Source organism: Corvus brachyrhynchos, unplaced genomic scaffold (assembly GCF_000691975.1).
Source record: "Corvus brachyrhynchos isolate BGI_N302 unplaced genomic scaffold, ASM69197v1 scaffold115, whole genome shotgun sequence".
NCBI classification, from domain to species: domain Eukaryota; kingdom Metazoa; phylum Chordata; class Aves; order Passeriformes; family Corvidae; genus Corvus; species Corvus brachyrhynchos.
The window spans coordinates 7,130,131-7,143,281 of NW_008239553.1; the positions used below are offsets into that span (position 1 = coordinate 7,130,131).

General features: G+C 54.1%; 1 protein-coding gene across 1 annotated transcript in view; it reads left to right on the forward strand.

The window, feature by feature from the left end:
- The first annotated feature begins 2,027 nt into the window (after positions 1 to 2,027).
- Positions 2,028 to 13,151, forward strand: part of CHRM4 (cholinergic receptor muscarinic 4) — a 15,012-nt gene continuing 3,888 nt past the window's right edge. Inside the window, exons 1-2 of the mRNA XM_008639443.2 lie at positions 2,028 to 6,993; positions 12,818 to 12,859. Coding sequence (XP_008637665.2) covers positions 6,912 to 6,993; positions 12,818 to 12,859 — 124 coding nt within the window. The 5' untranslated portion in view covers positions 2,028 to 6,911. The remainder of the gene's footprint in view (positions 6,994 to 12,817; positions 12,860 to 13,151) is intronic.

The following is a 13,151-nucleotide window of genomic DNA, read 5'->3' on the forward strand; positions in this document are numbered from 1 at the left end:
GGGGCTCCGGGGGCGCAGGGCGGGGGGTGCAGGGCAGCCCCCGCAGGGTCCGGCGCGGGGGCGTCTGCATGGCTTTAGGGTGCATGGGGAGGGGGCTGCGCACCCCCGCGGGATGTGGCACGCGGTCGCCCCAGGAATGGGGGAGGTGTCTCTGCAACTTTCCCACGTTCCTGCGTCTCCCCGGGAACCCCGGGATGCCCCGCCGGTCGGGACCCTCGCACTGGTTCGCTGCCCCGGCATGTCTAGAACCGTGCAGTCCTGCCAGGGCACCAGGGTGATGTCTGGCATCCCCTTTCCCTGCTCCCATCCAAACCAACACCGTTCCCGGGATCCGTCGCCCGAGGAACCTCGGGTCCCTCCTGTCACCCAGGAAACAGCCTTGTCAGCGCCCTGAGTAGGGAATATGAGCAGCCTGCAGCCCCGGGGGCAGACACCCCCAGGAGGAAACCCAGGACGGGGGTTATTTGCTCCCCTGGTGCCTTCCCTGGGAAGGAGACATTCCTGGACAGGAAACTACCTGCACGCTTTCTTTGCTTCCCTCACTATTCCAACAAGAGCAACAGGGGCACGATCCCTATCTTTTGGATACTTTGTCGCCATACTGGGCAAACCCCTCTGGCGCTTGTGGCCACCTCCAAGGATGTGACTAGGCAGAAGTTTTTCCCCCTCTCCTCAGAGCCCTTTGCCAGGCTGGGCATTGCAAGGGAGACAGATCTTGCCCACTCTCTCCCTCAGTGTGGGTCTCACCTTCCCTTCAGCCCTTTCTGGCCCTGTTGCACCCTTCCTGCTGGTAATGACAGAGCTCCCCCGTGCTCCTCTGTCGGCCCATCATGGACAAGAGTCGGGCAGCCACACCCTTCTTTCTTTCCAAAATAATGACGCTGGCTTCAAATCAGGCAACAGTTCTTATCATTTTTTTAAAATAAAAGCAGCCCTGGCTTCTGTCTGACCTGCCTTCAACCCCTCTGATTGTGCTGTGGATGGATTTTTCTAGCTGGTCTTTGCAAAGCCCAAGGCTAGGGAGATAGTTCCCAACCTGAGGAGTGGCTGGTGTTCCCCTGTGCCCTGCTGGCAGTTGGGCTCTGCTTGGGCATTTGGAGGCTCCCTGCTTTGTCACAACTGCCTTGAGTGATCTCCAAGGGTGGTTTCACTTCTGCCACAACTTGCAGAGTGAACACAGGGGCTGGAAGGGTTGCTACCAATGCAGTTGGGTGGCTTGTTGATGCCGACACCGTCTATCAAAATACTCAGGTGCCAGGATCCCAGAGCCCAGGCTTTTGGTGAAACATCACCAGAGACAATGCTCGTGTTGAAATCTCAGGTGACAGCAAGATGCTTTTCGCTGTCACTACTGCTGGGCATCACCTCCTCCTTCCTAACGCCCTGACTCCTGTCATCTGAGCACCTGCTGCAGCTCTCCAGCCTGGACTAGGCCCCCATGGGACATCTCAGCAAAGAGCAGGGCATCCAGTGGAAATCCTAAACAGCGACCCATCCCTGGTTCACCCTTCATCTGGGATGGTGGCCAGTGCTGGGAGCCCTGGGTGGGGAAGGTGGGGATGGGAGCAGGTGTGCAGAGCTGTGCAGCAGCCCTGGTCCCTGTGGGACCCAAGCCAATGCGCCCTTGCTCAAACTGGCAGCAAGTTTCCAGGGCTGCTGGACGGAGCAGCAGCAGCCTGGGAGTGACCTGATGAGTGGGAAGAGGAAAGCTGGCGGGAGAAGGAGGAGAAGGGCTACCAGTAAGAGTAGTTTGTTTATTCACACAAGGGGCGCACCCGTCTCAGCGGGTCAGTCTGTTTTCTTTCATAGAAGAGAAATGAACTGAAATGATTAATTAATGCTGTGATCCAATTACTCTGAGTTTGCAGAAGGAGCATGGTTTTTCTCTTTTAACTGTCCCTACGAGCATCCCATTGATGTCAGGTTTTGTCATGGTTGGGATTTTGTTGTTTTGTTTTTTAAAATTAAAATGACAGATATCTCCCCAGCAAAAAAAAAAAAGAAAAGAAAAAGAAGGAAAAAAGACAACAACAGGGAATAAAAATAGTGAGACCAGGAGGAGCAGCTGATGCACAGCAATCCCTAGCACACCTTTGTGTTGAGCCCTTCTCTGCCTGCCCTGCTGAGCCCTGACCAGCAGCATCCACGGAGGTGAAGAGGTTTGGTGAGTGCCCAGCCAAGGTGGCAGACACAGCTCTGCAAAGGCAGCAGGGAGAGCACTCATGAGAGGAGAGGGAAATGGAGGCTGTTTGCGAGAGGCTCCTGCTTTCTGCACAAATACAGCTCCTCTTTCCACAGGGACAGACATGCAGCGTTTCATGTGCGCAAGCTGACCCCTTCTCCTTGGCACACTAAGTCAGGGCTTCGATGGGCATCTTCTGGAGAGGTGGGCATTGTCCTGGAGCCAGTCGCTGCTCAGTCCGACATGGGTCTATGCCCTTACTGCCCTCCAGTAAGCCAAGGGAGCAGGTTTGCTTTGCATTTCGGCACCCATTCTGGGCTGGCTCTAAAACTGCATGTTTAAAAGACGTGTTTCAGGGAGATGTGAGAGTGCGGGACCTGACACAGTAAGGAAATGGAAGTTTTGGACCAGATCATTCCCATCTACTTCCTCTCCTCTCTTCATTCCCATCCAAGCATCCCCTGCTGACTGCTCTTTAGCCTGCCCAAGCACCAGCACCCACCATGAGTGTGCCAGTGGTGAGGCAGGGCTCCACACCCGGGCAGTGTTGAAGCCTCTTCAAGCTGGTGATTGGAGCTGTGCCAAATCCATCCTTCTTTTGAGGGTTTTGTGCAACCAGTCAGAAAACAGACACCAGTTTTTAGGAAGACTCATGTGCTCTCCTGCCCAGGGCCCTGGTAGACCAGGAGGTGAGGGCCTGAATGTGTGGCTGCTGCCTAACTCACAGCCAGGTGGAGGAGTGTGCCAGCCTTGATCGTCCCCTGCAGCACAACCCACCATGACATCCTTTTACACCTCTAGGCATGGCAGAGTCTCGCTGCATCCAGACCCTTGAACATACTGAGGTGGACCCTTGCCCTGTATTCAGACAAATTCATTTACTGAAGCTTCAAGGAGTGAGGCACTCCCTGAACAAATTAATCTCGGGAAAGTGTTCCCTGGGCAGGCTGACCCATGATTGCAGCATTTTGCTGCTGCATGAACACAGGGCAAGGTGTCTCATAAACAGATAGCCCCCTTGATGCTTAGAGACAGTTTTAGCAGGAGACACACAACCAGTCCCAGTTCCCCCAGTTAGAGACACCTGGGTGTCCTCACTCTATGTGCCTGTTGGCAGCCATCCCACCTTCCCTGCGGATCGATGCACTGGTCCTCTTGGGACTTGATTCTGTGCCAGGACAACATCATTTGACCTCTCTTCAGACCCTGAGTCCCCTGGCACTGTGAGCATAGCAAATGAGGCTCTGCTGGAGATGCTCCCCAGCATGACCCCTTGCGTGCCAGGCACAGCTGCTCACACCTTCGCCCCAGGGCTGCTCTCAGGACCCTCCAGAGATGCCTTCAGCCCTGAGGCTGCGCTGCATTGAGGAGGAACTCCAGCAAAGGCTCGGTTTATACCTTGTATGATGTAAGTTTGCTGAGAAAATTAACATCAGCAGTCTGTCCAAGCCTGCAAATGCAATGGCTGTAGGCACAGTGCTTTGTCCCTCCACAATCCCCCAAGCTGTTGCCGGAGGTCCTGCAAATCAGAGCTGTGTGAGTGAGAGTGGCTCTTCTGTGTTGCTGTGACCCTGTCCCCACCACACCTTTATGTCCTGTGCAATGTGAGCTCCATTCCCACTCAGTGCATGAGGCAGTGGCAGAGATGCCCAAGTGCCCTGTTCCCTTCCCACCTCCTGCCCCAGCATTAGGCAGGTTGAGATGTGTGGCTGCAGAGGAACCTCTCCCACCCATTCCAGTGACTCAGAGAGAGCTGGGGAGGGACATGGGAAAGCACAGGGCTGATTACTTGAATTCAAGAGCCTCGAAGAGGAGTTGCATCCCAGGTCAGTTGGTGAAGGAGGGGCAGCAACTAGGAATTTTGTCCTTTAAAGGCAAAACTCAGTGCAAATCATGGAGCTCCTTGAGCACAGCAGGCTCGGCCTGAGTTATCAGCGTGTTACTGAGCTATCAAGGCTGGCTGTGCTCCTCCAGCCGAGAAAGCCAGGCAGAGAAGCAGCCCCTCTGGTACCACAACTGCTTTTACATCTAGCATATTGTATAGCATCTTGCAGCTTGGCAGAGGAGGCAGTGAGGGCTGACACCACAGGCCTCAGCTGGAAGTGTCTGGAGGTGAAATGTCATCAGCAGGGTTTAGGCTGCTGGTGAAGTTGCTTTGCATTGGCCAGTTAACGGGTTAATGTCTTCAGCCTCTTTAAGCAGAGTTAGATTGATTTGTCTGTGGGAAACTCAGCTCCAGTTGTGCAACACTGAGGTCTGAAAACATGAGTCTGCAAACATGATGTCCCGGGCCCCTGCATCCGCTCCAGGTCACAGAGCAGCTCTCCGGAGGCCTCCATGGCGCCGTACTTCACTGACCCCTCACTTGCAAACCCTCCCAGTGTTGATGTTAGCTCCCAAGCCCTGGGCAGCGTGGCGGGCTGGCTCTGCTGAGCAGGGATGAAGATCCTTGGGAGATCTTTGCATGACTGAGATGGGAAGGAGAATACCCTGCATCTCGCTGTCTCTAGTGCCTCTGGGGTAGTTTGGATCCCTGCTCTGCTGACAGTTACATCATGTGCAGTCCCAGATAAAGCCAAAAAAGTGCATGCATGTGTGCAGAGAGGAGTGGAGAGCAATGAAACCCTTTTGGCATCTGCCTTTGCCTGAAAACGGGCATGAATTGCCTGGCCTCTGGCCTGCCTTTCTGCAGCACTTAGGAGCAGTGTCGAGCATGGTGGTCTCTATGCTTCTTGCAGAGCTCAGATAACTCACCAAGGCCCATGAGTGATGCTCAACTCATGAAACCCTCTGCTACCCTGTGCAGTCACAGGCAATGAGGTGGCTAAAACCCCTGTCCTGTGCTGTGGGTGCTGCCTGAAGCGTTAGTGTGGGGTGAGCAGCACTGCGTCCCTGACTGTCTGAGCTGCATCCCCACCCTACGGCTCATGGGGACCCTGGGGGGCAAAGAAGGTGAGTACAGCATGCTGTGGGTCTCTGCATGGAGGCCAGCCCCTGCCTTATTCAGCACCAGCATGACAGGCTGGGGATCACCATCCTGCAGTGAGAGAGGTGACTCCCAGGCAGAGCTGGGCTGCTTGGACCAGAGAGCTGCAGCCCACAAAGGTTTCCAGCCTCAGCACAGCTCCCACTCTGCCCAGCCACGAGCTGGTGGGAGCCTCCAGAGAAGACAGCAGGGAGAGGTTTGCAGGCAATGTCTCTGTGTGAGCTCTCTCCTCAGAAGATTTTCTTTGGACTTTTCTGTAGGGGAGATACGTAATCCCTCCCTGGTAGTCCGAGACTATTCCCACCTCCCTCCTCTCCATCCCTCCCCTTCTCTGTTGTCACCATGGATGGGGATTTCCTACCTGCTCTCCTCCCCTGGCCCCCTGGCCCCCACATTTTCCATTCTGCCTGTCCATGCCCTGGGCTTTCCTGCCCACCTACTGCTGCAGGTTATCTCCTTCACTCTGTCCCTTTGCTCAGGCATCACCTCCAACTCCAAACCCTCTTGCAGGTTTTGTGGCCAAATGGAGTCTAGTATTTTCAATTTTCTTTTTCATTAGCACCCCAAAGATTCCCATCTGCTGTCTGCCTCCAGGACTAGGGCTCTCACTTACACATCCATCCAGCAGGGTTCTTGCTCCTGCCTGATTTTCTGCCCTTGGCTCAGGGCATCAGCTCTTTTCTCTCACCTGTTACTCAGCTGGCTCATTTGCCCTCTCAATCTTCACTCTGCTCCATGGGGCAAGGGGCTCTTGTTTCCACTGTAAGGTCTCTAAAATTTCAAATGAGTACCTTACTGTTTGCTCCCTGCGATGCCTCAGCTCCAGGCTGAGTTACAGAGAAACAGGTTCCCCCTGCCCTCCTGACACCCATGCTCTGCCAGAGCAGTGCTGCGTCCCTGACTGTCTGAGCTGCATCCGCACCCTACGGCTCATGCGGACCCTGGGGGGCAAAGAGGGTGAGTGCAGAGTGCTGTGTGAGGGCCAGCTCCTGCCTTATTCAGCACCAGCCTTGGCCTCTGGGACTGGCCTGGGGGGGCAGATCCCCTAGGTGGGTGGCAGCGACCTGGCTTGGGCAACTGTGGCTGTGTGGGGCCATGGCAGAGTGAGGGGGCTTCCCTACAACTGGCTTCCCAAAAAGAGCTGAGTCCTTCCCCCTTGCCATCCCCCTGCAAGGCCTGTCCCTGGGGCAGGGGGAACTGCTTTTCTAAGCAAACAGATCTTAGGTCTTGCAACACCTGCCCCTCTAGCCCTCAGTCTCTCCTCCACCGTCCTCTGTCCCACAGGCACCTGATCCCAGCCACTAATCTCTCCCTGGGAAGAGCCCAGCTAATCCAGGCAGTTACTTGTTGCTGTAATCCTCTCCCTCCCTTCTTCCTCTCTGCTGGCTGGTCCCAGATCCCTTCCTGGCAGTGGGACCTGGGGCTGCAGTGGGGTTATTTCTGTTGCGCTGCCTTGAAACAGCTGGGTTCTGTTAAAGCTTCAGCCCAGGCATATAAAAGAACATGAGCATCTCTCTGAGGCAGAGAGCATTAATGCAGTGGATGGGAGGGGGGAAGTGTGGCTCCAGCCCAGGCTCAGCTGGAAGCCCAGCACCTTCCTGGCTCAGCGACACGGGCTGAGCTGTGCCACCAGCTGGGAGCTGCAGCCCTGGGGCGGCCGAGGCAGAGGACACTGGAGGGAGGACACTGTGTCCCCCTCGTCCCACTGTGCGATGCCGCCGTGGTGAGCCTTCTCCCCCCGGGATGTTACCATCGGAGCCAGCGCAGGCGTGGGAGCTGCTGGGGAGCCGCCGGGGGCGGGGAGCTGCAGGCTGGGCACAGCAGGGTAAGGCTGGACTTTGGCTCGCGTGGCATTTGCCGTGCACACTTGCTAGTAGCGTTCCACTGATAGGTTATTTATATGGCCTAATAATTGGGTGACAGATGGTTAATTAATTGTCAGAGTGACCAGTGTGCTGGTAGGCTATTTATAGGAGTGACCTTTCAATTACTTTTTATAAAACACTTTCTCACTGGCTTGCTTCTTGTCTGGTAATGCTGTGGATAAATGGCATGCGGCCCCTTACAACCTGCAAAGGGCACATTAGGGGTACAGGCAAGTGCTGAAGGGCCATTTTGGGCAGGGGGTGCAGCTATGCCTGCTGTGGGATGCTGCTGGGCCTGCTGGGCTGGGCACTACCTGCAGGAGCCCAGCTCAACAGCCATGGCTCTGACCTGGGAGCGCTTCCCACAGCCGGGTGCAAACCACCTTGGATGTGGTGCCTCGGCTTTACTCTGAAACCCAGCATTACCCACATAGTTACAAGCGGCAGGGAAGGCAGGGGAGGCTCCTGGCTTGCTTGAGGGGGGTGGTGGGGTTACACTACTGCAACACTCCCTTCTGGCCCCGGACACATCAGATTTTCCAAACCTGATGTGCAAACATGTGTCAGGCACGGGGGTGTTCTCTGGCCCCCTCGCCTCCCCCTGAAAGCTGGCTGCTCCTGTGCCACTGAGCTTACTGCTTCTCCATGGCTCCAGGAAAAGCTATCAGAGGTTCTTAACTTGTGGGGATGGAGGAAATTGCTTTGCCTCATGAGGACCAGTTGAATAGCAGAGGAAGAAATAAGAATAAATTATTCAATGGAAAAAGCAAATGCCCAGAACCACCCCATATGTTACTGACAAGAAACAATTCCTGTTCCACAATGGCTCAGATCTCCTCTGGAGGAGGATAAGGACTTCAGGGATCCATTGACTAGAGGGTTGAAAGCACAGCCACCAGCTGGAGCTGGGAGGGCAAGGGGAGCCCTGCTATTTTAACACAACAGATCCTGCTGGCCCCTCATCTCCTTTCTGCTTTTCTGGTTGTTTATTGCTTTCATCATTCCAATGCAGAGGCACGGAAGCCGCCCAACACCAACCCTCCCTCTGCCAGACGCGAGGCCTGCCCTCAGTCTTCTCCCGTATGTTTTATTTCTAAGGTGCCTGTTCCCAGTATCTAGGAATTCTGTTTTCACACTCTGAGGGGTGTGAATCTGTCAACCAGAACAATCCTTCACTAGCTGTAAACTGGTGCCATGATTCAGGAACTAATTAACAGCTATTAGATAATGCAATTAGCAGCACAAACTGTCACCCTTCCCTCAGTATACCTTCTCTTTTTGTACGTGAGCCATAAATGTCTACCATCTTCTGTTCCCTCTTTTTTCTCTCTCCTCTCCTCCTTGTGGTGGTGGCTGCACAAACTGCCCAGCCCTACATCACATCAGGAGTTTGACATGACAGGACTAACCCCATTAAGACTTTTACCCTCTCTATACCTTTAGGAAGGCCAAGACAAGCAGTGGGGCTGGCAGTGGGGCTGGCCTGGCTCTTTCCAAATGTGACACCAAAGGTGATGTGCCGAGGCCCAGCCTTGGGCACCCGGACAGAGCAGTGGGTGATGTGTGCCTTCTGCTGGAATGTGCCTGTGGTGGAGGGGGCCAGCTTCCCTCTCTCCTGGAGACAGGCAGCACCCAGAGCCCCACAGGATCCATCCAGCCAGGAACTGACAGCCACAGCCACTCGATCCTGTCCCTGAGCTCGAGGTCTCTTTCAGTTTTGCTGTTGCTCCAAGCCCATGCAGGGCTAAAGCCCATCTCCTCTGGGAGCAGCTCACACTCATAGGCATCTCCTGAAGTACGGGTTTCTCTAATTCCTCTCCTTCCCCTGTAAACATCTTCGTCCCCAGACTGGTGTGTGAGCATGGGGCTTGCTTTATGATGGGGTTCCTTGCAGAGCATGCTGGGTGCATGCAGAGCCCTGCTCATTCCCAGAGGTTTTGCTTCAACCGCATGTGGACCAGACGTGGATCTGCCTCCCACTTGCACCTGCTCCCTGAGGATCCCCAGCCCTGAGGATGATGCTGGGATGGGGGCAGTGTCAAAACAGAAAAGGGGATGGCGGGTGGTGACGTGTGGGACGGGGGCTGTGGAGCAGAGGGAGGCTGTGCAGTACAGAGAGAAGAGGCAGGGAACGCTGGGGCAGTAGGGCTGCTGGCTCCAGGAGCTCATCCCACAGCTTGAGGTGCCACCATCACATGGATGTATGTAAATACCAGCCTCCCCCATTGTCCTTGCTGTGCCAGTGGGGAGGGTGGCCAGCTCCTTCCGCACGAGGAGCAACAAGGGCAGGAGGGAACTAAACCCTCCATCCCATGTGAGCTGTGTGCAGCAGGTGCTCAGTCACTGACTGCAGCTGATGGAGTGCCAGCCTCCAGCTACTGCAGACTTTTTGGGTACACGGTGGTCACCAGCAGTCTGTGACAGGGCTTTCTCCTCTCTGACCTGGCAAGAGGCTGTGAGGCAGTTTGTAGGAGCTGACAGGCTGGGAAGACTTGCTGGAGAGGCACATGAGGTGCAGCAAGGAAATAGCAGGAGTTTTCTGCTGTGGTCTCGGGTGTCACCCTGTGACGGAACACTGGCTTTGCTCTTGCTCTGGAGTTGAATCCTCAGCCAACAGTGGTCACACCCATGATTGCAGGCAGCAATGGGGACCCTGCTGTGCCCACTGCCCACAATAGTTGGGCCCCACTCAAATTACAACCTTCTCTGCTTGGATCTGTACCTATATTGGAAGGGAAAGGCATCTCCCTGTCTTGATGACATGATCGGTGAGCACTGCAGCAGCCACAGAAACTCTTGGACCAGAGGATGCTATCAGTAAAGAGTTGGAGTCTCCTAATGGCTTCGATGCAGAGGAGAAAACCGGCCACAAATCACTGCCAAAAGTATGAGGGAGTTTGCTGTAGCTGGCTGGTGCAAGCAGGTGTGGGAGAGCACCTACTGAGCACCACAGACAAAGAACTGTTGTGTGCAGGCTGAAAAGCCAGTTGGTGTCACAGCCCCAGGAGCACTTCTGAAGTGTTCCCTGAGCTTTGTCAAGGCTTTGTCTCCTCCCTGTCTGTGGTGCCATCATGAAAGTGGGGTGCGAAAGGGAATGGAGACAGAGAGGGTGATGTAGGATGGGGGCTGTGAGGGGAGGGACAGAAGAAATGAGCTGCTGGAGGTGTGCAAGTACTGGGCACTGGAGGACATGAGGAAGGCTTTAATGGAGAGACACCAGCTCCTGGAGAGGTCCCTTGGTTCTTGGTGTCACAGCATTGGGAACAGTGATGTGGCTGGCATGAGGGTGGGGATGGTGTCGCACTGGTGAGTTTGTTGCAGCTCCACAGCTCTCCTGTGTGCTCTTTCCATCTTTGGACACATGATGGGGATGCAGACAGAGGTGTGGCTGCCTGAGGGCTGTGCCCCCACCCAGGCCCTTCCCACACAGCCTGGATGCTCTCCATCTCAAAGGCAAAGATCTATCCGTAGTGCCCATGCAGGCATGATCCATGGCTTGGTCAGCTGCTCAGACCTACCAAATTTGCAGCATCCTTGGCCTTCTCCCAGCTCCAGACTGAGCTGCCTGCTCTGCTCAGGAAGGCAAAGGCAGTGCTGAGCGGTCCCAGTGAGCTCAGAGCCAGCGTCGGGGGCAAAGAGTGAGACAGTGGGATGCAGAGCAGAAGATGGGGAAAGAAGGATGCCTGGTGGGCTGGGGCATGGCAGAGAATAGCCAGGGCATCTGAGGCAAGGGTGAGTGGTGTGCACAGCTCCCAGCTCACACGTGTTGCTCTGTGTTGTACATATCTTCACACCTTTAAGCATGTTCAGTCCTCCTCCTTCCCTCACACAGGGAATTGCTTTATTTTTGTTGATGGGTGAAGGCTTATTTTCACAATGCTCAGTGTTTAAGCCATCCACCCTGAGGCTGCAGTTGCCTCTGCCTCCTGACGCCAGTTTGCAGCATGACCTCTGGGTGGCATCCGAAGGCTCGCGTGTGGGGCTGCCGCAGCCTTTCCTCCCGTCTTGGGACACGTACAGAACAGTTTGGGGTTGAGATGGACTTTTCTTACTTTGGGTAACTGAGAACACAAGTCTTTGTCAAGTCTAATAATTAATTAGACACGCTTAGAAGAGGATGGCAGTTCATGAACAAAAGTGAGAAAACTGAAACCCACATTTTAGCAGAGATGATGAAAAGGTTTCTTTTAAAGACTTTCAAATTCTTCTTGGAAGAGCTGGGGTAAATGTCTGCATGATTGCTAGCTTGTCTGATCAGTTTGATTAGCTGTTACAAGAATGACAGTTAAATCTCCCCATCTCACCAAAGTGAAGAAATTAAAACTCATTTCAATCTTACGGAAACCAACCCCCAAACTGCCATGATTGTAGATTTCTAAGCCATTTTATACACTTTTCACCTCTTCTCACATCCCTGGCTGGGTGCCCAGGAAGGATGGCAGCAGAAACCTTTTCCCCCTCCCTCGATGCATCCCTTGTCCTTGGAGCTGGGTGCAAAGATGGGCAGTGCTACCAGGCTTCCTCGCACCATCTGTATCTGGCATGTAGCATCTGCCAAAGGGTACTGCTTTCTTTTAAATGCCTTTTGTCTTCACAGATAATGGTAGAGAGGTATTTCTTTGTCCCATACTCACTTCTTTCCCTTGCACCTGTAAGAGGAGCTCCACCACTATCGTAGCTGTAGCCTTGCAAATGCAGAAGCTGCCTAAATAGCTACATCGGACCCTGGCTTTAGCATCTCAGCAGCCACATTTTCATTTAGTTGCATCTGCATCTCATTAGAAACTGCTTATATTAAAAACTTGGCTATTTTCTGATGGCAGGAATCTCCTACACTCACCACAAATGAAAGACAAGGGCATTTCTTTTCAAATACTTAGAATAGAAGAGCCAATCTCAAAGCCTGCCAGACCCTGTTTGGAAGAGGTGCGTGTTAGTGGCATGTTTATACATTTAGCAGAATCAGTTTTGGGGGTCCTAGGCATTTGGAGCCAGCACCCAAGCCAGAGACACACTGTGCTGAGCCCTCCCACTGCGGGGACACTTGCCCACACGCTGGCTCCCACTGGGTTCCCGGCAGCAGTGCCCATGGGGCTGACCCCCTGCCCTGGGCACCAGGAGGAGCTGCTGGAGGGGCTGCCCTTCATGGGCTGTTGGGGTTGGGATGCTCCCAAAAGCCAGGGTGAGGCTAGTGAAGGCCCAGCATGTTTTGGGGGCCTGGATGGTGTGGGAGAGGTAGATTCAATGGGAAGCTCTTCTGTCCAGCCCATCTCCCTCAGTGTCTTTGCTTTTCCTTTGCTTTCCAGGAAATTCCCTTTCATCTCAACATAGCACTTCTGGTCTATTGATTTTTTTTTTTTAAGGTCCATTCTACTCTTTCCTTGGGTGATTAACCACAGGCATCTTGGTTTGGATGAAGGCAGTAATTCTGTCTGTAATTCTCATCACTTTTCATAAATAATTCCATGTATCATGCTGAGGTGTCTGACTGCACACCACACATCTCCGTGGCCAGGGTGGCTGCAGCTGCAGTGTGATGTGGGATTGGGGGAAGGGGTTATCACTTCCGAGCATCACTGACTGATGGCACTTGTGCAGCTCCCTCCCTCTCCTGCACCACGCCAAATTACCCATCTTCAGGCCTTTCTTGGCTTTTCAGCATCTGTATCTGAGCAGTGCCACCCTTTTGTCAGGGCTGCCTCTGTTGGATAGGTTGGTGCCCCCAGTAAGATGTCGTGGGACTCACAAAAGCTGTGGTGTAACTTACTGTTTTCCTTGTCTCAGATTTCATCTTCCAGAAGGAGCTGTTTGCTGCAAGAGACACAGGTGAGCTGAGTGAACCATGGCAGGGGCTTTGTGGGTTAGGTGCCTCTTGGGGAGTGCTTTGGGGAGCTCAGCAGGACATGCCTGGGGCATACCATAAACCTGCTCTCATCCCTGGGGCAGGGCACTGGCTCTATGCTGTGCTCTTCTGGCAGTGAGTGCTGTATGTGCATCCCCCCTGGGCTCTGCAGTCCTCTTCCCCCCAGCCCTTTGGCCTCCCTGTGTGCCGCTGTGGAGCACACGAAGTTGTGCTCCTGCTGGGATATGGTTCCTGGCCCTGCAAAGAGAGGAGCAT